Source organism: Pagrus pagrus (assembly GCF_965226575.1).
Source record: "Pagrus pagrus genome assembly, chromosome: 6".
Lineage (NCBI taxonomy): Eukaryota > Metazoa > Chordata > Actinopteri > Spariformes > Sparidae > Pagrus > Pagrus pagrus.
Genome location: NC_140190.1, coordinates 720,191 through 745,597, shown reverse-complemented (window position 1 = coordinate 745,597; position 25,407 = coordinate 720,191). Strand labels below are relative to the sequence as shown.

The window sequence follows — 25,407 nt, the reverse complement described above, 5'->3', positions numbered from 1 at the left end:
AAACGTGACGGCGTCGATGTGTGAAAAGTTTCCGTCACAAAGTCATGAGGCTTTAATACGTCTGTGTGGGTGAACGAGTCCACGTGAACTCACATGTTCCTGCAGCTGATCTGTGTGATATGTAGACTCAGGACTGTCTCTGTGTCGGTGTGTCAGAGGAGTCGCGGCCCCGACATGGACGGGCCCGCTGCCAAAGCAAACAGACCTGTGGCGTCAGCAGAGCGGCGGAGTCCCTGTTACAACAGGATGTGACATCAGGATGTGACATCACGGGCAGAGGCCGCAGGCTGCGTGTACAGAGTCGGCTGCAGAGCTTCAGTTTACAGCTCAGCAGGTTTCACACAAACACGCAGCTGGAAGGACTCGGTGTTCTCCCTGTAGAAGTATTTAACACCCACGCTGCTCAAAGGGAAACACCACAGGAGCAGAAAATAACCTTCAAGCTCCGAGGAACAACATGCAGGACTCTTTTATTCTGAAACACTGAAGTCTGCCACAGAGCCTCTTACAGACCTCTGAGCTACAAGCTAACAGGAAGTATATGTACACATATATGTATATATGTATATTATTATTTTATTTTATTTGTATTTTTTTTAAAGAGATATTTTAGCAGGCCTCAGTATTGGGTTAGCCTAGCTTAGCACAAAGACTGGACACTGGAGTACAGTAACACTGCTGCAGGTTCAACTCCCACAACATGAGGACAAACTGCCTCTATGACAGCTCTGAACACACACACACACACACACACACACACACACACACTGCAGACGGCACCATGGAAACCGAGGTGGTGTGAAGATCTCCGCCGACACACTCCTCATGTGACTCCTCTTAGTTATGCTGCTATAGGCCTAGTCCGGGGGACAATGACACACTGAGCTTCTCTCTCCTCCCCTCTCCTCTCCTCTCCATCTGTATACATTATGCCTGTATACATGCCCCATCTCTGCATGTCACTGACTTGCTTCTTCCCCGGAGTCCTTGTGCTTTCTAGTCCTACAGGCTCCCTTGGATCCTGGCCGCGCCCGGGTCGTGGATCGTGGATGCGCCCACTGCTATGGCCCTGCCTGATCGTGGATGCGCCCACTGCTATGGCCCTGCCTGATCGTGGATGCGCCTACTGCTATGGCCCTGCCTGATCGTGGATGCACCTACTGCCATGACCCTGCCTGACACCCACCACTACTGTCGCTAATATTAGTCACATCTCTGTTACATACGTTCCACTACTATTATCGTACTGCATTGCTACATACCATCCTTGCCATTGATCATTACTACTGTTATCACTAGTAATCACATTTCCATGTGCATTTCATCATTATTGCTGTAATACATCTTTGTGTACTTTCACTCCTGTCAACCATCGCTTATAATTGAATACATTGTGATCTCGTTGATCTGCTCTGTACATGCGACATCTATTGCACGTCTGTCCGTCCTGGGAGAGGGATCCCTCCTCTGTGGCTCTCCCTGAGGTTTCTTCCGCATTTTTTCCCTGTTAAAAGGGCCTTTTTTGGGGCAAGTTTTTCCTCACTCGAATCGAGGGTCGAAGGACAGAGGGTGTCGTCTCTGTACAGATTGTAAAGCCCTCTGAGGCAAACTGTGATTTGTGAATTTGGGCTATACAAATAAAATTTGATTTGATTTGATTTGATTTGACCCGCAGCATCAGTCACTCTGTAAGATTTTACACAGCTCGGTTCAGGTTTGATACATGGCCGAAAGTATGTGGACAGTCCAACGTCTTCAACATCTTAAAAATGCACTCGACCAGCTAACGTTTGAACGTTCACACTGAGGCCCATCGTTCTGAGTTCTGCTGGATCTTTCCTTTGTGGCGTCTGCAGACAGCTCAGTGATCCAGACCTGCAGAGTGCTCGTCACAGTTTATAAATTCAAGCAGATCTGAGAATCAGCTGCATGAACGTGTTAACTGATTTAAACTGATGTGACATATTTGACATCAGGTATGAAGAAGGACAGTGAAGGACTGAGGACTGAGCCCGGTGGTACTGGAGCTGCTGGTCCAAAACTGTCAGCTACATTATGAATCAGACCAGAATCAGAATACTTCATTAATCCCGGGACCAAATGGTTTTTGTTCCAGGTGCTCCGTGCAAAGCAGAAATAGAAATATAGCATGAAAGGAAACAAGAGATAAAGATATAAATAAAATAGTAAAGTAGAGAATAAAATAAGGTGAAAACATGAAGTGTTCACAAACATACAGTGCGATACATTTAAGGCACGGGATGATATTAAGATGTTAATGTAAAAAAGATCAAATCAGGATGAATTTGATTGAAAATTTACTTTTTAAACATCCAGAAGACAAACGAACTATGTGGACCTCCTGTCCTGTGGTTCTGTAGACCAGTGGACCAGAGGTCCAACACACTTGTATGTTGTTCACACCTGAGTTTTAACCCTCACTTTGTTTCACCTGGTGGATTTTCAGCGTCTGAAGAGATGAAAGTGTCCAGGACAGGCTGTCCACAGACTTTTGGCCATCTCTCTGTTTCCTCCATTTTTATTTGTGTAGAAACATTTTTATGAGTTTTTGTCTCTTTTCCAATAAAATGATGTGACACACACACACACACACGCACACACTCACACACACACACACTCACACACACACACACACACACACACCTGTATAAAACACTCAGAGATCAATAACTTCTCTTCAATCATTTATTCATCAGTAGAATCAATAATCACAAACATTACTCTGTCAATTTAAATAATGACGTCAGTCCAGTCTCGTAACAAGAAATGATCAAGCGTGACGTCACACATCCCCTCAGTTCATGTGTGAGCAGACAGGTGAGCACCTGCAGCTCAGGTAGTCTCTCAGTCACGGTCCAGTCACGTGACCTCCATGTGACAGTTCATTACACTCTCCCTCTCTGCAGCTCCAGGACCTGAATCCTTTCAGGGAGTCCGGGTCTGAACCCGTCCGGTACCGGTACCGACATCTCACGCGCCTCCGGCTAAATCAATCCTCATCAGCAGGAAGGTTCCGGTTCGCTTCGGTCCGGTGCCTCTCTCAACTCAAACACCATTATCCCTCTTCAGGAGGTTCGGCTGTTTGGACTCTTTCTCACCGCTCCGCAGCGGTCTGACTCGGTTCGGCTGGGCCCGGTTCGGCTCAGCGGTCCTGCAGCTCCAGGCAGGGCACCCACTGGTTCCTGCAGCGGCTCTCCTCACAGAAGCTGCTGATGTTCTGCAGGGCCGGACTCTGCATCGGCTGGACGGGAGGGTTCTGCAGGACAGGACGGAGAGGACGGTGAGACTCCGGAAACACGTCATTAACTCTTTATTACGTAACATTGAACGTTTGTGATCATGAAACATCTACAGGTCCACTTCAGTACTGAATCATGCGGACTTACAGTGACCAGGATGCAGTGCAGGTCCCGCGGCTCGTTGCCGTTGCTGTCCTCGGTTCCGTCCTCCAGCAGCTGGGCCAGCCGCCTCATGCCGGACAGCCGCAGGATGTTGATGTCGTTGTCGCAGCAGAACGCCTGCAGCAGCGTGAAGTGGATCTGCAGCGCGATGTCGTCTTCATCCTCTTCGTCAGTGGCGAGGACGCACAGAACCACACTGTCCGGGTCTCTGCAGGAGGACACAGAGCGGGTTAATGTCAGCGTCTCCGTCTCATCACGTTCATTCAGAATCAGAGCCGCGGCTCGGTTCGTCACAGTGAAACTCGTACTTACACATTCATGAGCTTGGCGGACTCGTACACTCCCACAGTGAGGCAGTCCTGCCGCTGGGCCGCCACCAGCAGCTCCTCCAGAGCCCGGCTCACCGTCTCCATCCTGCAGGACACAGAGGCGGTTAGAAGAGACCGGAACCCGCACAACACAGAACAGAACTCTGCAATACACTCTGACCACACTGAGCATGACGGTTCTGAATGATCCGGGTTAATAATCTAATCTAACGTCACACTCGTGCAGCTAATGACGCATCATGCCGACAGCAGTTACTCACTTTTTCTCGGTGCTGTTGGACCCAACGAGCTCCTCCAGCGTCATGTTGAAGTCAGAGCAATAATCCACCAGGTCCAGGACAAGAGGAAAAATCCACAGCGCGGAGAGGCTGCCGTCCCGTAAAAGTCCGGAATAAAGTCCCAACAGGCGGTAATCCAGCTCGGTCCAGAGTCCGGTAGCACGGTCCAGATACTCAGAGTAGTCCGGCCGAGAGTCTGAAGAACAGAAGCTGAGTGCGGCTGAACCAGAATCTCTCCTGTCTTTATACCCGCTCTGCGCAGCGGGCGTCACCCCGCCCGGCCGCTCCGAGCCTGATTGGTCCGCAGCTGTCAATAGATCCCCCGTACTCTGCGCCCATTGGCTGAGCGCGCAGCAGCTGCGGGAGGCCCACGTGGGGCAGTTTCGGAGAATCCCCCCCCGCCCCCCCCTCCTCTCTGTCCGCGCTCAGTTTGTCTGAAGTTTTTTTGTTGTTTTTCAGACTGGAGGAAACTCCCGGACCTGATCCGGACCTGATCCGGACCTGCTGATCCGGACCGGCTCCTGATCCGGACCGGCTCCTGATGCACGAGGGGAGCTGTGGAGTTCACCCGCATCACAGTCCGACACACACAGACACACACAGACACACGCAGACACACACAGACACACGCAGACACACGCACAGCAGCCGGATTCTTAAATCATCATTATTTTAAATGGAGTCTGGTTTTTGCAGAATAATGTGAACCTGAGCAGGTGATGAGCCCCGAGTCACAGCACGCGCCCTGCAGCACAGCAGTGTGTGTGTGTGTGTGTGTGTGTGTGTGTTTGTGTGTGTGTGTGTGTGTGTGTGTGTGTGTGTGTGTGTGTGCGTGTGTGCGTGTGTGTGCGTTTTGATGAGCACGAGGTCAAATTCACGAGACAGATCTGTGTCAGCTCACAGGACAGGACCTGGACCGGGACCGGGACCTGGACCTGGACCAGGACCAGGACCAGGACCTGGACCTGGACCTGGAGCCTGGCGCGGAAGTGAACTGTGTTAATAATCAGAAGAATAAACTTGATGTTGATGGATCCACAGATCGCATCTGACCCGGTGCCTCTGCTGCAGAACTCCTCTCAGAGTGAAACCAGGTCTCTGACGCCCCCCAGCGGCCCCGCGCTGACCCTGCAGCAGTGAAACCAGCAGGACATGTCGGAACACGCCGGGACTCGGTGAAACCGGTTCCCTGAACTGGGGCACATGCAGAGGGGGGGTCCCGGGGGCAGCTGTTGGTGAGGAGCAGGTTTCAGGGTCACTGAGGGGTTCTGGTGCTTCTCGGTTTAGAGACTCCAGAAACAAACATGTTCTGATTCTGCGCACTGTGACCTCTCCGGGCTCAGTTCACCTGTGTGACTGACGGACAGGTGACTGACGGACAGGTGACTGAAGGACAGGTGACTGACGGACAGGTGAAGGCCTCAGTGTGTCTGCAGGAGTCTTCCTGAACTTTAGATGTGAAGCTTCAGGTGTGGAGTTTCTCACATGATGAAGATGTTTCGGAGGGTCTGAGAGTTTCAGTCTGATTATTGATCTTCAGTCTGATTGATTATCAGAATGATTGACAGGATGAAATGAATCAGGTTGGTTCAGATTTAATAACATCAAAGAAAAGATGAAACTGATCAATGGATTTTATTAAAAGACAACAGGAAGTTGTGATCAAAACAAGAACAGATGTGTTGTGCTGTGGTCCTGTGCTGCCCCCTGCTGGTCTGATCCGGACCGCACAGTTCTGAATGACGTCATCATGTCACCCAGTCAGAGGAAACTGTAATATAATATAATAATATATATATTATTATATAATAATATTCGTATTTCACGTGTTCATCTCATGTAATGTCTGTTTCCTCCTGAAGTTTAGTTTAAACTGGAGTTTAAGTCATTAAAGAGACTGTGAAGGTGTGAAAGTCTGAGCTGCTCTCAAGTTAAAACATTTAACTAAAGATGTTTTTAAGGAATAAAACTTTTCGTGTCTTTGAAGAAGGAAACTAAAGTTGAAGAGTCCTGAAGTGAATGTAATTAATATTGATGATAAATGATCAGGAGACTTTAAAAATAAAAGTTTCAGGTTTATTTATTTCTTCAGTAACTTCACTTTTAGAAAGTAATTTATTACACATGATTTGATTTAATGAATCTTTTCACATTAAAACTCATTAAAGATGTTTTAATCGCTGATACTGGAACACGGAGGATTAATGGATCACTTGTTTATTGATGAGCTATCAGGAGTTAATCAGGGTCAAACTGCTCATCGATGAGGCTCGTTAGCAGCTTTCATTAATGAAAAGTGAAGTTGATTGGATATAAACTGATCACATGACCTCTGATGAACTCAATCAGTGATCGTCAGGCTTTTAATCAATCACCTTCAGAGCTCAATGATCAGGAAATAATCACATGACAGAAACTCGTTAACATGAAATCTTTATAAAATGTTTTCAGCTTTAAAAGAACATTAAAAGCTGCAGAAGGATTATTGAGACATAATTCAATGTAATTACAGATGAAATGAAGTTTAAATATTGAAATGTGACTTTAGGTCACTTTTGAAATGAAAGTTCAAATTGATCTGACTTTATTGATCCTCGCTGTTACAGCAGCAGTGAAGAAACAGAAAGAATGAAAATAAATATTGATTATTCATTTATTTTAAAAAAGGAGAACTTTAAGAAGTTTGTTGGATTCAGTCCTGACGTGGGAAACTCATCATCATGACGTGTTGATGGTTCATTGATAAGTGATCAGTGGATCATCAGTTATTGATTTGATTGACGTCGGGTGTTAACTGAGGTTTGATCTGATGTTCAGGGTCTTCATCCAATCACAGCCAAGATATCTAAAGTGTTGTAATTAAAGTATTTCAGGTACTCAGTTACAGTTGATGTGAAACTGATCTCTGGTTCATTGATCGTCACTCACTGATTTGCTCAGTGAGAGTTTATTAAAGCTCTAAAATAAGAAGGTATTGATTGTTTCAGTGAACAAACGTTTATTAATTAATTTAAATCAGACTTAACTTAAAGTTTAAACTCAGTTTAAGGTTTTAAAATCTGAACTTTGGGTTCAGTTCAGTCGATCGATCATCATCATGTGACAGTCTGATCATTAGTGATGTCAGAGGCTCATTGATGACTGATTGGAGGATCAGTCGGTTTATTGATTAATGAAGAGAAGAGTCACATGACAGAAAGTCTTCAACGTTTAAAACAAACAAAAACAAGTTAAAACATGTCAAATAAAATCAGAGCGAGTTTAAAGGATCTTCTGCTGTAAAACTAACTTGAAGTGCAGAATTACAGTTTAGGGGATTTAAAGGAACATTGCAGAGATTAAAAAATAATAAAATAAAGTTCAAGAGAGTTTTAAGGTTTAAAATGTGTTTTAACACATTTTAAACAGCTACAATCAAATTTAAGGATTTTCAGGTAAACAATTTTAAGAAGCTTTTTTCAGACATAAAATTAGATTAAATAATTACAGTTATGAGGATTTGTTCAGGCTTTTAGTCGGTTTTAGACCTTTAAAGGCTTTTAAAGGTCTAAATTAAAAGTTGGAGCTTCTCATGTAAACAGTTATTGAGTTTTGAGAAGCTTTCTGCAGACATCAAATGACATCAAATAGTTACAGTTTAGGGAGATTGGGAAACATTTCAAGCAAGAAATTTGTTGAAGGGGTTTTTAAATCGTGTCATATAAATGAGGATATGAAATGTGAGTTAAAAGGCTTTTAAAGGTGTAAAATTACTGTTTTCATGGGTTTGAATGTCTCAAATAAAAGTTTAAGGAACATTTCAGGTATAAAATAACATTTTTAAAGGCAAACAATTAAAGTTTTCAGGGATGTAATTAGATCTGAGGGGCTTTCAAGGACTAAAATGAAAGTTTAAGTGATTTTCAGGATGTAAGAGGAGGAACGGTTCAGAGACCCTGAAGTCAACACCTTATTCTCTATTTTCCTGATTCCTGAATCCACAAACACACTAATTAAACCTTTAAGATACAATACACACAGCTGATTTGTTGGTGTGTGTGTGAGCAGTGTGTGTGTGTGTGTGTGAGCAGTGTGTGTGTGAGCTCTCCTGCTGGTCGACACTCGTCTTCAGTCTGCAGTCGTTCCTCTCAGCTTCATTTCCATCTCACACGTCCTTAAATCAGTGATTTTTCCTCTGGAGTCTGGTGGCTCATTAACAGGCCGGTTGAGTTGAATCCACAGTGAGCTCGTCCTCCTTCATTAAGAGCCGACACACTCAGAAGGTCCAATCAACTTCTCCTCGTTCGTTTGTAAGTGTGATGGACAGTAACTAAGTACATTTACTCAGGTACTGCACTTTATAACAGATGTGAGGAAGGTTACTGCATCTCAGAGGGAGATATTGTACTTTTTACTCCATTACACTGATGTTTTGTCATAAATGAAACGGTTCAGCTGAAACTCTGAGTGGATCATCAGAACAATATTTATTTATTTACTTCTCAGCTGGACTCAGATGAGCTGGCTGTGTTTGTAATGACGTGGAGGTTTGGACTGAACCAACACGGTGATGGTGATCATCAGTGTTCAGTTGGTCCTGAGCTCCACCTCAACAGTCCAACAGAACCGTCCTGATCAACATGACTGGGTCACACTCATGCGATGACATCATAGGGGACAGTCGCAGCCTGCAGGGACACTGAATACACACAGACTGATGTACTTCTACTTCAGTGATACTTTCACAGCAGGACGTGTAGTACTTTTGGTCGAGTACTGTAACTGAACTACAGCAGCTGAGTACTTCATCCTAATACAACATGCTGTGTCAACACACCTGAACAAAACCCCCACAGCGCCCCCTGCTGGCGACATGGAGACACTACAGCTCGGTCAGTTTGCATGGTAACTAGTTACAAGTACTTTTTTAGTACAATTTTGAGGTAGCCTACTTATTTCCCTTTCCTGCTACTTTATACTACCTCTCAGAGGTAAATACTGTACTTTTTACATTATATTACTCTGAAAGCTTTAGTTACTTTACAGGTTCAGATTACTAAAACAAAAACAATAAATTTAATATATAGAAATAAATTAAACTACCCAAAAGTCATTTTGAGTAAAAGTAAAGATATGGTTTAAAACATTACTTTGATAAAAGTGAAAGTCTCCATATGAAGAGTACTCGAGTAAAAGTTTGAAAGTATCTGACATTATATGTACTTAGTTACATTCCATCATGTATTAGAATACATTAAACTAGCATTATTCTAAACAACCTTCTGTAATCTGAGTACTTTTACTTTAGTACTAATACTGTGTGTGTGTGTGTGTGTGTGTGTGTGAGAGAGTGTGTGAACTCCACTTTGCTAAACTCAAAGTGCCATGATGACCCCTCTCCTCACAGATGCATGCCGGGTAGTGAAGTCTCCAACGCGGTAGTTGAGCCTGCGCTCCTCCAGGCCCTGAACTACATTTCCCAGCGTGCCCCGCGCGTTTCTTCCTTCCCTCCTTCCTTCCTGCAGCCTCGGCCCTTCTGCCGTGAAAAAGGAAGATGAGAAGCAGCAGCAGCGGTCCGCCGACACCGAACCGAGTCTGAACCGAGTCTGACTTCCAGCGGAATGGCGGCAGAGCGGCTGCTGACGGACCGGAGGCCGAGCTCAGCTGCTGTTCCTCGGCCTTGAAGCCGCCACGACCGCCGCTGGAGCAGCGGAGCCTGGAGGAGCGGCGGGTGGAGCTGCAGCCCGCCGGGCCGAGCCGTGCGGAGCCGTGCCGAACCGAGCTGAGCTGAGCCGCCGTCGTCTCCCGCCCTGCTAACGATGCTCAGATAGCTGCAGGACTGAAGCCTCGACTGCACCGAACCCCGAAACCAGACCAGACCTCCCCCTGCCCCCCCTTCAGGTGAGAGTCCGGCAGCACACCTGGAGGTTTACCTGTTCCCCTGAGACAGACCTGCACCTGGCTCTGGATCTGTGCGGTCTGGTTCCGGGTCCAGCTGTCAGACTGGAGCAGGTGTGACTGTTTCCTGTCAGTGATGTTGGTTCAGTTCTCCACAGTCTGACCCAGGTCCAGGTGTCTGTGTCGCATGACCCACAGGTGAGTTCAGGGTCCAGGTCAGAGCCTGAAAAGGTAACAGGACACAGACTCAGGTCCAACACTGGTTCTGATCCGGTTCAGAACAGGTGCGTCAGAGTTCTGCTCATGTTCTGTGTCAGTCATCAGTTTAAAGGAACAGAACTTTAACCTCAGTCATCGTCTCCTCCTCGTGGTCCACAGAACAGTTCTGGAGCTTCACAGTAAAACAGAGTTGCAGCATTTTAACCATCAGGCTCGTCTGTTCTGATCCAAGTCTCTGGACCGAGCCTGCTGAAATCATAACTGAATAAATAAATGAGTCAGTAAATAGTTAAACTACACAAACATTAATTATAAAATGTGACATTTATTTATATTTCTGTTTCAGTTTGCGTCTGTAGTTATTAACCTTTCAACTTTATTTATTCCTGTCTTTGTTTTTTTTGCATTTACAAGATAAAACATAAATAAAACATAAATAGATCAATTATTGTCACGTTTACTTATTTATTTTTTTATTAATATTGTGAGTTTCCTGAGATCCAGAACCGACCCGACAGACGTTCTGTTACGTGACCTGACTCTCATCAGGAGGAGACGATGACTGAGCCTGACTTTATATCATCAGGAGGAGATGATGGCTGAGCCTGACTTTATATCATCAGGAGGAGACGATGACTGAGCCTGACTTTATATCATCAGGAGGAGACGATGACTGAGCCTGACTTTATATCATCAGGAGGAGACGATGACTGAGCCTGACTTTATATCATCAGGAGGAGATGATGGCTGAGCCTGACTTTATATCATCAGGAGGAGACGATGGCTGAGCCTGACTTTATATCATCAGGAGGAGACGATGACTGAGCCTGACTTTATATCATCAGGAGGAGACGATGGCTGATTTTAGTTTTTTAGCTGAGCTGCTCCTTTAACATGAGTTCAGAGTGAAGGTACCAGAACCGGACATCAGTCCAGCTCGTTAGATAAAGAACTTGTTCTGCACATTGTGATTTAAACTGAACTCTTCAAAACTTAAAAATAAAAATGATAAATTTTTATAGTTTTTTCTTAATTTGATTTTCTTGTAACTCAGAAACAGAAAATAAATAAATTAACAAACTGAAGTGTTTTAAATATCTGACAGGTGAATTAATGCCCTCTTTTGGTTTGACAGGTGTGTCCTCTGGCCACACCCCCAATCAGTGATGTCACTGCAGGTATATTGACAGTAAACTGCTGTAACATGCTGTGGTTCTGATCTGGTTCTGATCTGGTCCTGGTTTCTCAGTGTCCCTGCAGGCTGCAGCATGGAGCGCTCCGGCAGTATCCAGCTGGACATCCCGGACTTCAGTAACTCTGTTCTGTCCCACCTGAACCAGCTGCGTGTTCAGGGCCGGCTCTGCGACATCGTGGTCAACGTACAGGGCCAGAGTTTCCGGGCCCACAAGGTGGTCCTCGCCGCCAGCTCGCCGTACTTCCGGGACCACATGTCTCTGAGCCAGATGAGCACCGTGTCGCTGACAGTGATCCGCAACCCGACGGTGTTCGAGCAGCTGCTGTCCTTCTGCTACACGGGCCGGCTCTGCCTGCAGCTCGCCGACATCATCAGCTACCTGACGGCCGCCAGCTTCCTGCAGATGCAGCACATCATCGACCGGTGCACGCAGATTCTGGAGGGAATCCACCTGAAGATCAGCCTGGCCGACATGGACGAGGAGCCGTCGGAGGAGGCGCGGGGCTCCAGGAGCAACCGGACCTTGGAGGCCGTGGTGCGAGGAAGCGGTCACGGCGGCCTGCGGCTCCTCGGCCCACGGGGAGGTGCGGAGGTGTGTGAGGCGGTCAGCCCCGCCGAGGAGCCGCTCAGCCCGCTGCCGACAGTGGAGCACAGCGGGCTGGAGGGGTCCGGGACCGCCACCGGCAGGGCGGGCAAGGAGCCAATCCTTCGCATCAACCGGGCCGGCCAGTGGTACGTGGAGACGAGCAGCGAGCCAGAGCGGACCGGCAGCGCCGAGGAGGGCAGCGGCATGGACCGGGTCAGAATCAAGACGGAGAGGATGGAGGAGTGGATCGGGGCAGGAGAGCACCACGAGGAGGGGGGTCCGGTGGAGGAGGGGACCACCGTGATGATCGACACGTCTGGTCGCAGCACGCTGGTGACGGGTCCGGTGGGAACGCTGGGGGGCCGCAGCACCCAGCCGTCGTCCAGCTTCAGCGAGACGGACAGGTGAGTCACCGTGACGACGACACGCTGCAGAGCGCCATGATTGAACCGCACATACCTGTGTGTTCATGTGTGTGTGTGTGTGTGTGTGTGTGTGTGTGTGTCCAGGTTCAGTCCCACCGGCAGTGTCGTCGTCCTCGCCGAGCGTCAGAGAGCGAAGAGCGAGTCTCCCAGCAGGGTGGACGAGCTGCGACAGCCGAGCTCACAGGTACGAAACCAGACTTCACAGACAGGTGTTCGTATGTAACGACGGTGTTTGCTCCTGAACACACCTGTGATCACACCTGTAACACACCTCCTGTTTCATGACGTCATTCAGAGCGTTGCTTCTGATCAGCTTCATAATTAACAACCAGCTTCTGACAAAACGTCCTGCTGATGAAAGAAAGCTGGAGCCAGATGAAGTCTGTGCCTGAGACATCCAGAGATTAAAATCCAGTTTGATGCAGTCTGCCCTGGTTCTGGTGCTGGTTCCTGTCTGTATTAACGTTTGGTTCTGCCCATCAGGGGGAGGAGCACGCAGCGTTCGACATGGGCGGCTACGAGGACTACCTGAGGGAGCAGGTAGGAGACCGCTGGTTCCGCTACAACCCTCGACTCACCTGCATCTACTGCTGCAAGTCCTTCAACCAGAAGGGCAGTCTGGACCGCCACATGCGGCTGCACATGGGCATCACGCCGTTCGTCTGCCGCATCTGCGGGAAGAAGTACACCCGCAAGGACCAGCTGGAGTACCACATCCGCAAGCACACCGGCAACAAGCCCTTCCACTGCCACGTCTGCGGCAAGAGCTTCCCCTTCCAGGCCATCCTCAACCAGCACTTCCGCAAAAACCACCCGGGCTGCGCCCCCCAGGAGGCCCACAGCGCCTCCCCCGAGACCACCACCGCCTCCGTCACGTCCAGGGGAGGGCCGAGCGACGAGGCCTCCCCCAGCCAGGAGGAGCCGGAGGGCGGGGGCGGGAGCAGCGGCGGTGGAGGCCAGTACAGCGAAGGTCCTCAGGCCTCGGTCTCCACCACGGGGCCCGACTGACCCCCGAGGGCGGCGGGCGGGTCGGGCAGAGGTCGGGTGGGGGATGACAGACGCGGAGGGCCGTCTGATCCTGTTGCACCTGAAGCCAAGAGGAAGCCGGTAAAGTCAAAGCCGCGACAGAAAAGACGCCTCAGAGTCTGAACTGAGATTTTTTCCGCTTTAAACCGCATCTACCTTCACAAACCGACCCAACAGATTAAGCTAATGAAGAAACGCCACACACTCCAACAACCTCATGCACCACACGACCCCGTGGTCCTCGTCTGCCTCCGTCAGTTTATGTTACAGATTTCTACTTTTATATTTACAGGTGTTACAGGTTCACAATGCAGCATCACAACAGTCTGTCTGGTGGGAACTTTGCCAAACTACTCAGCGCCAGTTAACAGATCAATCCTTCATATTTGCCTTGAGACAATCTGGAGCAGCGAGGTTACTAATAATAATCCAGCGCTCGTCGCTCGTCGCTCGTCGCTCGCTCGGTGCCGCGTCGGCAGTAAAAGATTTAGCTGCACAAAAAAGGTTCAGTGAGAAAAAGTACGAGTGTTAAAGTTCAGTGTGATCAGAGTCGATCTCACACTACACAGCTTCACACTACTTCACTTCCTGTTCTACTCTATTGCAGAACACGACCTCTCGGTCCTGATCCAAAAGGTCTTACTGTTTGTAAAACTACGGGAGCACACAGAACCTTCAGGGCTGCTGATCAGCTTCATTACTGAGAAAACATCTTCACACATTAACATTAAAACTAAACATTCAATCATCAGAAATGACCCAACACAAAGTTCTTGTATTAGACAGAACACACACCGATCCAGTTTATCTGTGATTGGCCAAATTTGACCGATGATATCAACACATATCAGTCGGGTCCCACTGTCGCATCAGAACAGGAAGCAGAACATGTTAAACAAAAATAATAAAAAACGAAACATCCAGTTTGAATCCACATAAAAAGTGACGAGCAACAAATAAATAAAATTCTGACATAAACTCAGATTATAGACGTAAAATAACATTTAGAAAACGTCATCTTGTTTTAAAATGTGTGAAGATGTTTTTATCATCCTGACTCAGTATTTAAACACAAGGTCCATTTACTCTGCCCGGAGCTTTCCACTGTGTCCTCTGGACTTCTCTGGTGAACAGAACCTGCTCAGGTGTCATCATGTGACCTGAGTCCAGACTTCAGTCGGGTCACGTCAGGTGGTCGTACCTGAGGGGACAGTACAGCCCATGTAGAGAATGAGTCTCCAGCTCGTCCTCGTCATCCAGCGAACACAGTGAAAGTGACTCTGATCACACTGGATCAGTTAATTGGCTTTAAAACGGGTCTAAATTCTTTAGATTAGCGTCTGGTTGAGTTTTAAGGATCTGGTAGATTAGAAGAAGACCATCTGGCAGCCTGTTGACTAAACAGACTCACAGCAGGAAACCTGGACCTCGTCCAGCCTCAGATAAGCTACACAGCTCAGTTACCTCTCATCACTACGCAATACAGCTGCTGCACCGCACAGCACAGCACCACCGGGGGGCGCTCTGATCCACTCACACAGAGACCGCCGTCAGTCTTCTCAGATATTTTTATAACAAGCATGTGTTTCTTTTTTGTTTTACTTGGACACTTTTTTGCTCTGACAATGTGTTGGACGGACGGACGAGGAGACAGAGTCTCGACCCGATCCGTCTCCTCTGTTTCTGTTAATGACGCATTAAAGCTGCTTCACGTCCTTCAGTAGAAACTAAAGAAGAAGAAACAGAAGCTGCACGCCACGCACTCCAACAACCTCACGAGGCCGCGACGACCCCCGCGGCCTCAACCAATCAGAGGAGAGCAGATTCTACTGGTCTTTTAGCCGTTCACACTTCGATAATTATTTCTAGATGCTAAGAGAGCTAATGTTTGTGAGCCTTTAAGCTAGCTAAAGGTATCATTTAAGGAAATCATGATTAGCTTAGAAGCTACAAGATTTTTACTAATTTATTGTCAAAATGAGATTCTACTGATTTTAGCAGCTGTTGACCAAAATGAACTAAACAATATTAATATTCCTCATTAACTTAAAAGTTAACTGATTGTTTCGTTTACTCAGTATGTCCACTATATTAGCTCAAAACTATTATAATTAATCAGTTTTTAACACAGCTAATGTGTATGAGCTAACTTTAGCAATGCTAATGTCTCTGTTGAGCATCCGTTAGCCTGGTAGCCTGTCACAGACAAAGTGTAGTGTTTCCACAGTGACGTGTTTCAGGTTCATCTGTTTCCAGAGATGGATTCAGGATGTGTGTAGCCTAGCTTAGCACAAACACTGGAAGCAGGTGGAAACTGCTAGCCTAGCTCTACCAAAAGAGAGTGTTGACTCTAGCTTTTGAGCTCATGTTAGCTTGCAAGCTAACAGGAAATGAGCTTTTCCAACCAGAGTTCAGATATGGCGATGAAACACGTGCAGTAGAGATAATGCGTCATTACAGCAGACGGTTCTGATCGGGTCGACATTGATCGGGTAGGGACAGGACGAGGAGCCAAACCCTGTCGGACCAGATGGATGTAGTAGCCAGGCCTCGGAGCTGGACTAAAAAACCCCTCCAGAGGTCAGAGTTCACCTGCTGGAGGGCGGGAGCAGGTTGGACCACCTGGCAACCAAAGGAAAGACGACGAGGCCTCGTTGGCCCGCCGGAACGGCAAAACAACTTCAGCACTTATCAGAGAGAGACGGGATCAAAACCAGAACTTTTTATAAAAACAGAACAATATAAAATCTACACATATTATCAGACGAACATATTTAAACTACTAAGATGTTTCTTTTTTGCATATGAATAATGTAAGTAAGCTAGGAGTTAGTTCAGAGGTGTGTCGGTGGGCAGGTAGCACACGGATCGGCTGTTACTGTTTTTCTACAGAGCTGTGAATCAGATTCTCAGTGGACGGTCAATTTTTTTATGCAAGTGAAGCCAGCGGTTCTGTCCTCACTCCGGCTGGCTGGACTCACGTTTTCCTCCCAGATCCTGCCGCCACCGCTGCACTCACTCTTCAGGCTAAACCAGGAACTATCAGGTATACAGACTCTTTCTTTATTCAGTGAATCCCACGTTTACTTTCCCGACGTAGCAGAACGCTAACGGCTAAACCTCAGTGCGAGCTACACACCGCAGAGAGACACTCGCCTGTAAATACACTTCATCCCTGTGAGTCGCTGCAGAGGGCGACAGAAACACGAACAGGGCTGGGCAATATGGACTGAACATCAGTAACCATGGCAACCACAAACCTCTAGTTTCTGATTGGCTGGCAGGTGTTTTGGTCTTTTCACGATATTAAATCATCGATCAGTCGTCGTTAACTTTCTATTAAATATTATCAAAACAAATCTGTCATCATGAATTTAGTTCATAGAAGCAAGTTTACACATTTTACTCTCCAACAGCCTCGTTTACGTTTGTAAATCTTATTAAAACAAATGAAATTAATAATCAGTGTTTCTGAGAGTTTGCACACTGACTGATGCAGAAATATCATTTAAAGCTTATGATTTTGCTGCACCTGTCGCCACCCAGCAGTGACGTCACGGTGTCCTGCAGCACACCTGTACCTGAGCACACCTGTAGAGAGACGAAGTGCCGATCGTCGCGTGACTCAGACGGTTCAGAAGTTCTCATCGGGCAGTTTAAATAAATGAATACAGAGACGGACGTCTGATGTTCGGCAGCTCGTAGTTCAGACACGATCTGCCACGATCGTATTTTGTAACCAGTGAGAGGCTCCACGACGGGCCATGACGGGCCATGACGGGCCTCTCTTCTCCAGAGCTCTGGCCCAAACATCGCTGCAGCCCGGTGTGAAGGTGCCGCTGGAGGTCTGAAACATCTAAATGTTCAGAGTTGCTTCTGTGTGCGGACGTCTCAGCGTTCATCACTACTTAAATGAGCTTCTTTGCAGTTTACATTTGAACATACAGCATGAATACTGCTGATCAGGTAACAGAACATGAACCTCGTTAGCTTCTTCAACTGGTCAGAACCGGTTCCGACAGCCTTTTCTCAGCAGTTTAATGTCAGACACCAGTTCCTGGTTAATGTTCAGGCGGCACCGACGACACTTTAAACTCTCAGCTGATATAAATGAAGGTTTGAGGAAAGTATCAGATTCTGCTCAGATAACTGACGTCGTTATAAAAACGTAAAAATTATCAACCAAACATCCAGAAATATTGATTCCACCTCAAAATGAAATATAAAGTGGATCGGATGAACCGGGTTAGAATCTGTTCATGGCTGTGTGGACTCTTCAGCTGCTCCTGGATCAGTTGTGCGTCAGGATTTATGACGTAAATGAAAATCGAAAACTGTCGTCGCATGTTGACGAGGTGAAATGTGTCCATGTTGCCCAGCTCCGACAAAAACACTGACACACTCGTCCTGCAGAATCAGAACCAGAACCAACTCTCAGTGCAGCAAAGAGACGAACACATTTGTTTATTAAAAATTCCAATATCTGATTTTTTGGCTGCTGATCAAATTATGCAAGAACCTGAAGGTGACCCAGTAACCTGAGTGTCCCTGTCACGATACAAACACTTTCCAAACCGGTCTGAACCGGTCCAGACTGGGTCACCCTGTAGGTTTTCTCCTCTCTGCACTGAGGTGTCGTGTCTCTGTGTCTTTATCAACAGCACATCATTACAAGCCAGTTACAGTCAAGAAAAAGCTGCTTACACAGCAGCCGGTCCGGTCCGGTCCGGTCCTGCTCATGGAATCTATAAACCAAGGAAAAGTCAGATCTGAGCTGCGTTCAGGACCGACTCCACATGAACCGTCACGTTTGTTTTAAACCTGAACTGTTATTGTCTTTAAATCTGTGATCATCAGACTGAGTGATGCAGCAGGTGCAGCAGGTGCACCAGGTAGAGCAGGTGCACCAGGTAGAGCAGGTGCAGCAGGTGCACCAGGTAGAGTAGGTGCACCAGGTAGAGCAGGTGCAGCAGGTGCACCAGGTAGAGTAGGTGCACCAGGTGCACCAGGTAGAGTAGGTGCACCAGGTGCAGCAGGTAGAGCAGGTGCACCAGGTAGAGCAGGTGCACCAGGTGCAGCAGGTAGAGCAGGTGCAGCAGGTAGAGCAGGTGCACCAGGTAGAGTAGGTGCACCAGGTGCAGCAGGTAGAGCAGGTGCACCAGGTGCAGCAGGTAGAGCAGGTGCACCAGTAAAACGGTAAAAATAAAATATTTTAAAATACATTTTCAGGTGTTTGTTCATGTGAAGCTTCAAATGAAATAAAAAGTTTAGAACCAGAATTTAAAATAATTATTTGATTGTTTGATCAAAGTTAAATTAACAATGTGGGTCAGTACCTCCGGTCAGTACCTCGGGGTCAGTACCTCGGGGTCAGTACCTCCGGTCAGTACCTCGGGGTCAGTACCTCGGGTCAGTACCTCGGCTCTGAGTCCGACTTTTCCTCTTCGATGGTTCTTCAGTTTCATCTTCAGTCAAACTGTGAAAACAGCTCAACCTCATCATCATCATCATCATCATCATCATCATCTTCTTCATCATCACCCTCTGGTCTTCAGCGTGTCTTGAGTCACTCGGGTCTCTCGGGTCACTCGAGGCCCGGCTCGTGTCTCATCCTCAGTTTTCTTTACAAACGCTCTCGTCTCTTCAGCCTGAATCTTTTTGTGTGAATCAAATGTTTAGTTGATGAAGTTCGACCACAACATGCCTAATTATTACAAATCATTTAGATATATTCACTTAATGAGATTAATCTTTACTGTTGATTCCTCAAAGTATATCCTAATATATCAAATGAGTCAAAGAAAAAGTTTAGTAAATTAACTTTTAATACTGTACTTTGTTTTTTAAAGAGGAGGTACTGAACGAGTTCTGTAGTAGAAGAACCTGATAGAACCTGAACGGTTTCATGTGAAGAACTTTTATGTTGCATGTCTCTGTTGGGGGGGGGGGGGGCAAGGTTGATTATTAGTTCAGAAAATGTGAAGAAGTTTTCACGATGACCACTCGATCACTCACCGGTCGCATCTCCTTCAGAGGAAATAAAGCACTTTAAGTGTCCAACGCCAGCGACTCGCCTCTTCTTTACTCACAGGTGTTACCCACAATGCAGCAGCTGCACGACGTTACGATGGCGAGCAGGCAGAAACAGTTAACGAGAGTAATGAATGACTTATTTAATGAATGTTTGAAATTGTTCACTTAAAGGTCCCGTTGGTTTAAAAACAGAAGATTTTTGAGCTTCACTCACATTTTGTCAAAAAGTGATTGACCGGCGCTGTCGGGACGTGGAGGACAACTGGGTCATGTAGTTTGCTAATAATTGAAAAACAGTTAAAATACCTTAAAACAGGATTAACAGTAGATATAGTTGATGATCAGCTCAACTAGTGGATAAACTGTTGAAATTGCTAAAATTAGATAAATGTTTTAATAGGAGATAAACACTTACATATACGTACAGTTTGCTAATAGTTAGTTAGTGGTTGAATAGTTAACTAAAGACAGTAAACAGCTGATAAGATACCTGAAGCACCAGGTGGAATCCAGCTGCCGAGCTAGGTGGCTAAGACATAGCTAACAGTGGATAAAGAGGAGAGCTAGGTGGCTAAGACGTAGCTAACAGTGGATAAAGAGGAGAGCTAGGTGGCTAAGACGTAGCTAACAGTGGATATAGAGGAGAGCTAGGTGGCTAAGACGTAGCTAACAGTGGATAAAGAGGAGAGCTAGGTGGCTAAGACATAGCTAACAGTGGATAAAGAGGAGAGCTAGGTGGCTAAGACGTAGCTAACAGTGGATATAGAGGAGAGCTAGGTGGCTAAGACGTAGCTAACAGTGGATAAAGAGCAGAGCTAGGTGGCTAAGACGTAGCTAACAGTTGGTGTAGTTTTAGTATATAAAGAGCTGAAGCAGCTAAAAGTAACAGATTCATATTACAAACATGCAGCTGGTGTCTGTCCTCCTGTGAACACATGAAACCAAACCAACTAAAATATTAACAGTTTAATTGTTTTTGTTATTTTCTCTGCGACAGACGTTACATGTGATAACATTCATTAACTCTGCTTCACCACAGTGTCTCTAATCTGAGGGATCGTAACGTCGATCTACACTGAGGGACTGAACACAGACTAACACATGAACTCGGCTGTGGATTTATGTTGAGTGTTGACGAAGCAGGTGTGAGGCTGACGGCAGCGGACAGTTCTCATTGGCTGCAGGGGTCGGCCACTCGTGCAGTGAACAGCAGCGCGTTGATGGTGGACTCTCTGATGAGCAGCAGGAACGGTCTGTCCGCCAGAAACACCTCCCGGTTTAAGTTGAAGGAGCGTCCGATGGCGACCACAGCGGTGGCTGCTGCCGCCTCGCTGCCCTCCTCGTTCACCTGCACGACACAGAACAGCTGCATCAGGACCAAACATCACGGCCTCCCAGTGGATTCTGGGTATTTTAGGGGGTTTAGTGTCCAGATACCAGGATACATTCACATTTCACTATAATAATAAAAACCTAACGAACTGGATGTTTCTACATTGATTCCACTATTTCAAGATAAAAGAAGTCAAAGTCTCTTCAGCTCGATCACAAAAACCGTTTCAGGTGTTCAATCTCAGGTTTATATCATCTGTGGACGCAGCTGAACCTTCAGTCAGGTTTATATCATCTGTGGACGCAGCTGAACCTTCAGTCAGGTTTATATCTGTGGACGCAGCTGAACCTTCAGTCAGGTTTATATCTGTGGACGCAGCTGAACCTTAAGTCAGGTTTATATCTGTGGACGCAGCTGAACCTTCAGTCAGGATTATATCATCTGTGGACGCAGCTGAACCTTCAGTCAGGTTTATATCTGTGGACGCAGCTGAACCTTCAGTCAGGATTAAATTGACATAATTCAACCTGAAGTAGTTGTCGGCACATCCACAGCAGAGTCACTCAGATCACTGTCACTTTATAATATGAAACATTTGGACCTGATCTCTGAATATAGACATGAAGACCGACTCTAACTGTCCAATCAGCGAGCAGCTGTCAGTGACGTCATCAGTGTGTGACTGACCTCCAGGAAGGCTTTGTGGAAGGCATCTGAGATGTGAAGACCGTCTCCGCCGTCCTCCAACATCCCTGACAGACACAGAGAGACAAAGACATCACGTGGACACCCGATGACCCTTCACTGTCTACCCACCTGACCACCCAGGTGTGACCCCGCCCCCCCCTCACCTGGCAGACTGGCATTCTCTGAGCTGAACAGGTCGGTCAGTCCCATCGCCTGCAGCTTCTCCTTCAGACTGAAGCTGTCCTCCACCCTGAAGCGAGGGACGTGGACGGACACTGTGGTCTCCTTCATCTCATCCAACCAGCCGGTCAGTTTCTTCAGGTCCAGACTCTCCTCCACCTCCACACACACACACACACACACACACAATATGTGAGACTTGTCCACCTGCAGCAGTCACAGTCAAAACAAGAAGAGGGCAGTGTATCACCAGAGTGACCGCTAACTGCTCTGGACTGTAGCTGCTGCTATTTAGCTCAGTTAGCAGTGCAGCTAGCGGCCCGGACTGTGAGCTCAGTCCACCAAGCTGCTAGTGAGGGAGCTTTGCACTGGGGCTAGCTGGTTAGCATGCTAGCTTCAGTAGATGTCTTAATAATGTCAAAACCTTTATTTCTTCCAGTTCTGTTGAGTTTAATTTTTGAAGTTTTGACATTTTGCACCTCTGAATTGTGTCAAACATCAGGCGGTGATCTGATCCGCTCTGACTAACGACAGATTCAGTCACCAGGATGTGACGTCGTCTTGTTCCACAGTTTCACTGCAGCCAATTATTTTCTTTTTAAAATGTAAAAAACGTCCAGATTTCGATATTGATCCAACAGATTCAGATGATTCGGAGCAGTGACATCACAGGAGAAGTAAAGTTCATCAGATTAAATCAAATCACAAACAGTGATGAAGTGAAAATGAGAGAAAAGAAAGCTGGTCTGGACCGGTTGTCATGGTTACCTTACTGAGTGGGGTGTCTCTGCTCGGCAGGATGATCACCATGGTGATGTCGTCTCCGCGGTACGGCATCTCCAGCAGCTGCACGCCGTCGTCAGCGAAGTGTCCGTACCTGAACTTGGTCTCCTGGTACATCATGTTGACCGAGCAGGTCCGACTCTCGCTGACGTGGAAGTCCGACACGTAAACGTTGTCTTTGTCGAACTTGTTCTTCCACTGACCCTGAGAGAAGAAACGAGAGGACGTCAACTCCTCGTCCCTGACTTCACCAGACTCCCTTAACAAATGTGTCAGTTTAGTGAGTTGTTGAGTTGGAGACACTTTATAAACTGTGTGAAACTCTGTCTCTGACTGATTCTGACTGATTTGTTCCTTCTTGTAAATTCAGCAAATGTTCTGCATGAACTTCTTTCTGTCTTTGAGGAGAAACATGGAGTCTGTTTGTCAGTGATGGACGGGTTTGTTTCATACAGAGCAGGAAGTGACATCACATCACAGGTCACTCAGAAGCAGGTTAATGTAGCTGTGAACTGGACTGAGAGCTGAACACTCAGGACGGGTGGTGACACCAGGTCCAATCAGGGCCTCAGAGACGACCTGAACACCCCCCTCCATCACCCCACTGTGACAGGTGGAGGTGTGTATGAGGGACCGGTTCAGGTACCTTGAAGTAGATGGTGTTGACGAGGACCAGGATGGTGTTGGAGTCCAGAGCCCCCTTTGGCAGCGTGTCCTGGATCAGATTCTCCGTCTTGTTGGAGATCCAGTTGTTGATGGTGACGCGGGCCTGCTCTGGATTCTCCTGCAGCACAGAACCGGGGTTATTAGTGTAACTCTGGTGAGATATCTCAGACCTGTGTGGTTCACATGATGAGCTCACCTTGAAGTTGAGCGGCAGCAGCTTGGCGCCGTACACCATCTCACTGATGTTCTGGTACGTCTCGTTGAAGATCAGAGACTTGTCTCCGAACAGCCGGTTGGCGGAGATCAGCTCGGTGGTCTCGTCCTTCTTCCTGTACAGGCGACAGTTGAGTTTGGCGAAGAAGAAGTGGACCTGATCGGACGTCTTCTCTTTGATGGTGTCGAACTCAAACACCTGCAGACAGAAACAGAGACGTCGGCGGGTTCACACACAGAAACAAGAAGCACAGCTCCAGTTAATGTGAAGACAGTTGGACCAGCACCAACATGAAACCCTGGACGGGATCAGAGTTTCTCTCGGACCTGCATGATCTGCTCCAGCGTCTGGTCACAGGCTCCCAGCTTGGTCATGGCGAAGGCGGTGGAGACGCTGATGGGGGACATGAAGATGTTGGAGTCGGGGGTCTTGCTGAGAGCGAGCTGTTTGTACAGCGACAGAGCGAAGCGTCCGTTGGCCTTCGACAGCTCCCACACTCGGGGGTTGGTGGACTCGGGGACCGGTTCCGGCTCCGGCGTGGGGCCCTCCGGGCCCTCGGGGTCAGGGCTGCGGTAGATGCAGCGCGGCTCCAGGGGGAGGTCTCTGGGTTTGGCGCTGCAGATGTCCGAGTGGACGACAGAGACGAGCGGCAGGAATGCCAGAACCAACAGCCAATCAGGAGCCCTCATTCTGGACACAGAGCCAATCAGAGGTTAGCTGTTTACTATGTAAATGTTGTTTTGTTTTCTAAATCAGAATTCTGAACATGATTTATTTTATCTCATTTTTTGTGTCGAATCATGAAAACTGATTTTATCATCAGTTGATTTTAATTCGCCTCAAAACACATTTTATTGTTCATCATCATCAGGTGACCGTCACCTGGAGCTGCTGCAGGAACACGTCCACGTTAATGATCTCAGGAGATTAAATCTCTTTTTAAAGAAACTTTCAGAGACACAACCAGCAAACACACAACCAGGACTTTAAAGCTTCATTATCAGACGGTTTTATGACTCGGTTCTGTCAGGATCAGAAGTTATGGATCGTTTAGTTTGAAGATTTTAATGACGAGAGACGAAACCTGATCACATTTTTTCTGTCAGCGACGACGTCAGAGATTCAGAGAAGTTACTGTTGAAATAAAAACATCAATAAGCTCACGACCTCCTACACAACACACACACACACACACATACACACTGACTCACACTCAGCTGTTTGTCCAGTTACTCATCAACCCACTGACGCTCAGTTGAATGTAGTTAAACACTTTCTTCTTCTCTCCACCTGAACATTTAGTTTATTATCACAGTGAAGTTCCTCCACATTTCAGCTGAAAGTTAAATAAAAACTCGACACTTCATCTGAATCCTGCCGACGTTTAGTCACTGAGGTTAAACTCAGGCTTCAGATTAAATTTTCACTTTATAACATTAATAATAAACAAAGTGAAATACAACCTGTTTTTAATCTCCAGACTGACGACAGATTTCAAATCATTTTGTTGTAAATAACAAAGATTCAAAAGACAAAACAACATTTAACAAGAGAAAAATAGAAAAAAATTAAAATTTAAATCTTGGTGCAGTGAAACGACTGCAGCTCCTTCAGTATTAATGAGACTCAGGAGGAAGATTTAACACTAAAATCTCACCTGAGCAGGTAGTCGGGTGTCTTCTGACAGCAGATGTGTTCAGTCTGAGCTGAGCTCAGGTCAGTGTCCTGCAGAGCACCCAGACATCGCAGCAACCTTTGAGACATCGATCGTCTGTTAGTCAACAGATCAGAGCTCCAGGAAACACACAGACCGATCACTGATCAATAACTGGGGCAGCAGCAGGACGTCTGACAGACCAGCAGGGAGGGAATCTGACTGTTTACTCAAGGTGTATTGAAGTACAATTTGAAGTACTTCTGCTTTACTTGAGTATTTCCATTTTCTGCTACTTTAGACTTCCACTACATTTACTTGACTTAGTTACTAGTTACTAGATTACATGCTGAGCCAAAGTAGCTGAAGCTCAGACAACAAACCTCTTCAGCTGTTCTTCAGTCAAGAGAAAAAGATGCAGATCAGATAGAAAATGGATCACCAGGACGTTGTTCTGCTCAGAGACTCTTAAAATCTGAAGGAAACTACAGTCAGTGACA

The 25,407-nt window shown here is 46.8% G+C and overlaps 3 protein-coding genes across 4 annotated transcripts; 1 reads left to right on the top strand and 2 right to left on the bottom strand.

Annotated features, from left to right (window-relative positions):
- Positions 1-2,692: 2,692 nt before the first annotated feature.
- Positions 2,693-4,248, bottom strand: LOC311258629 (growth arrest and DNA damage-inducible protein GADD45 beta-like). Its single transcript, XM_084355084.1, has 4 exons — positions 4,012-4,248; positions 3,735-3,836; positions 3,408-3,630; positions 2,693-3,277 (listed from the first exon to the last, which is right to left on the bottom strand). The coding sequence occupies exons 1-4, from the start codon at positions 4,053-4,055 to the stop codon at positions 3,164-3,166; spliced, it is 483 nt and encodes a 160-aa protein (XP_084211210.1). The 5' UTR covers positions 4,056-4,248; the 3' UTR covers positions 2,693-3,163.
- Positions 4,249-9,522: 5,274 nt separating this feature from the next.
- Positions 9,523-19,301, top strand: zbtb37 (zinc finger and BTB domain containing 37). Of its 2 annotated transcripts, none has more exons than XM_084355075.1 (4): positions 9,523-9,909; positions 11,375-12,310; positions 12,416-12,515; positions 12,815-19,301. In XM_084355075.1, exons 2-4 carry the CDS (start codon positions 11,394-11,396, stop codon positions 13,337-13,339), a joined length of 1,542 nt encoding a protein of 513 aa, XP_084211201.1. In that variant the 5' UTR covers positions 9,523-9,909; positions 11,375-11,393; the 3' UTR covers positions 13,340-19,301. The 2 variants fall into 2 exon arrangements, with proteins under 2 accessions (XP_084211201.1, XP_084211200.1); XM_084355074.1 differs by having other exon boundaries at positions 9,523-10,104.
- A 214-nt stretch (positions 19,302-19,515) lies between these two features.
- Positions 19,516-25,079, bottom strand: serpinc1 (serpin peptidase inhibitor, clade C (antithrombin), member 1). The gene is made up of 8 exons (XM_084355076.1): positions 24,911-25,079; positions 23,580-23,943; positions 23,236-23,451; positions 23,020-23,157; positions 22,359-22,577; positions 21,575-21,749; positions 21,411-21,475; positions 19,516-20,738 (listed from the first exon to the last, which is right to left on the bottom strand). The coding sequence occupies exons 1-8, from the start codon at positions 25,015-25,017 to the stop codon at positions 20,562-20,564; spliced, it is 1,461 nt and encodes a 486-aa protein (XP_084211202.1). The 5' UTR covers positions 25,018-25,079; the 3' UTR covers positions 19,516-20,561.
- Positions 25,080-25,407: the final 328 nt, after the last annotated feature.

Coding starts and splice junctions, on each gene's coding strand:
- LOC311258629 (XM_084355084.1), bottom strand. CDS start 4,055: ATGACGCTGGAGGAGCTCGTTGGGTCCAACAGCACCGAGAAAAA. Junction 3,837..4,011: donor TCCAACAGCACCGAGAAAAA/GTGAGTAACTGC, acceptor TGTGTCCTGCAG/GATGGAGACGGTGAGCCGGG. Junction 3,278..3,407: donor TGCACTGCATCCTGGTCACT/GTAAGTCCGCAT, acceptor CCTGTCCTGCAG/AACCCTCCCGTCCAGCCGAT.
- zbtb37 (XM_084355074.1), top strand. Junction 12,311..12,415: donor AGCTTCAGCGAGACGGACAG/GTGAGTCACCGT, acceptor GTGTGTGTCCAG/GTTCAGTCCCACCGGCAGTG. Junction 12,516..12,814: donor TGCGACAGCCGAGCTCACAG/GTACGAAACCAG, acceptor TCTGCCCATCAG/GGGGAGGAGCACGCAGCGTT.
- serpinc1 (XM_084355076.1), bottom strand. CDS start 25,017: ATGTCTCAAAGGTTGCTGCGATGTCTGGGTGCTCTGCAGGACACTGAC. Junction 23,452..23,579: donor CGCTGGAGCAGATCATGCAG/GTCCGAGAGAAA, acceptor TTCTGTCTGCAG/GTGTTTGAGTTCGACACCAT. Junction 21,476..21,574: donor AGAGAATGCCAGTCTGCCAG/GTGAGGGGGGGG, acceptor TGTGTCTGTCAG/GGATGTTGGAGGACGGCGGA.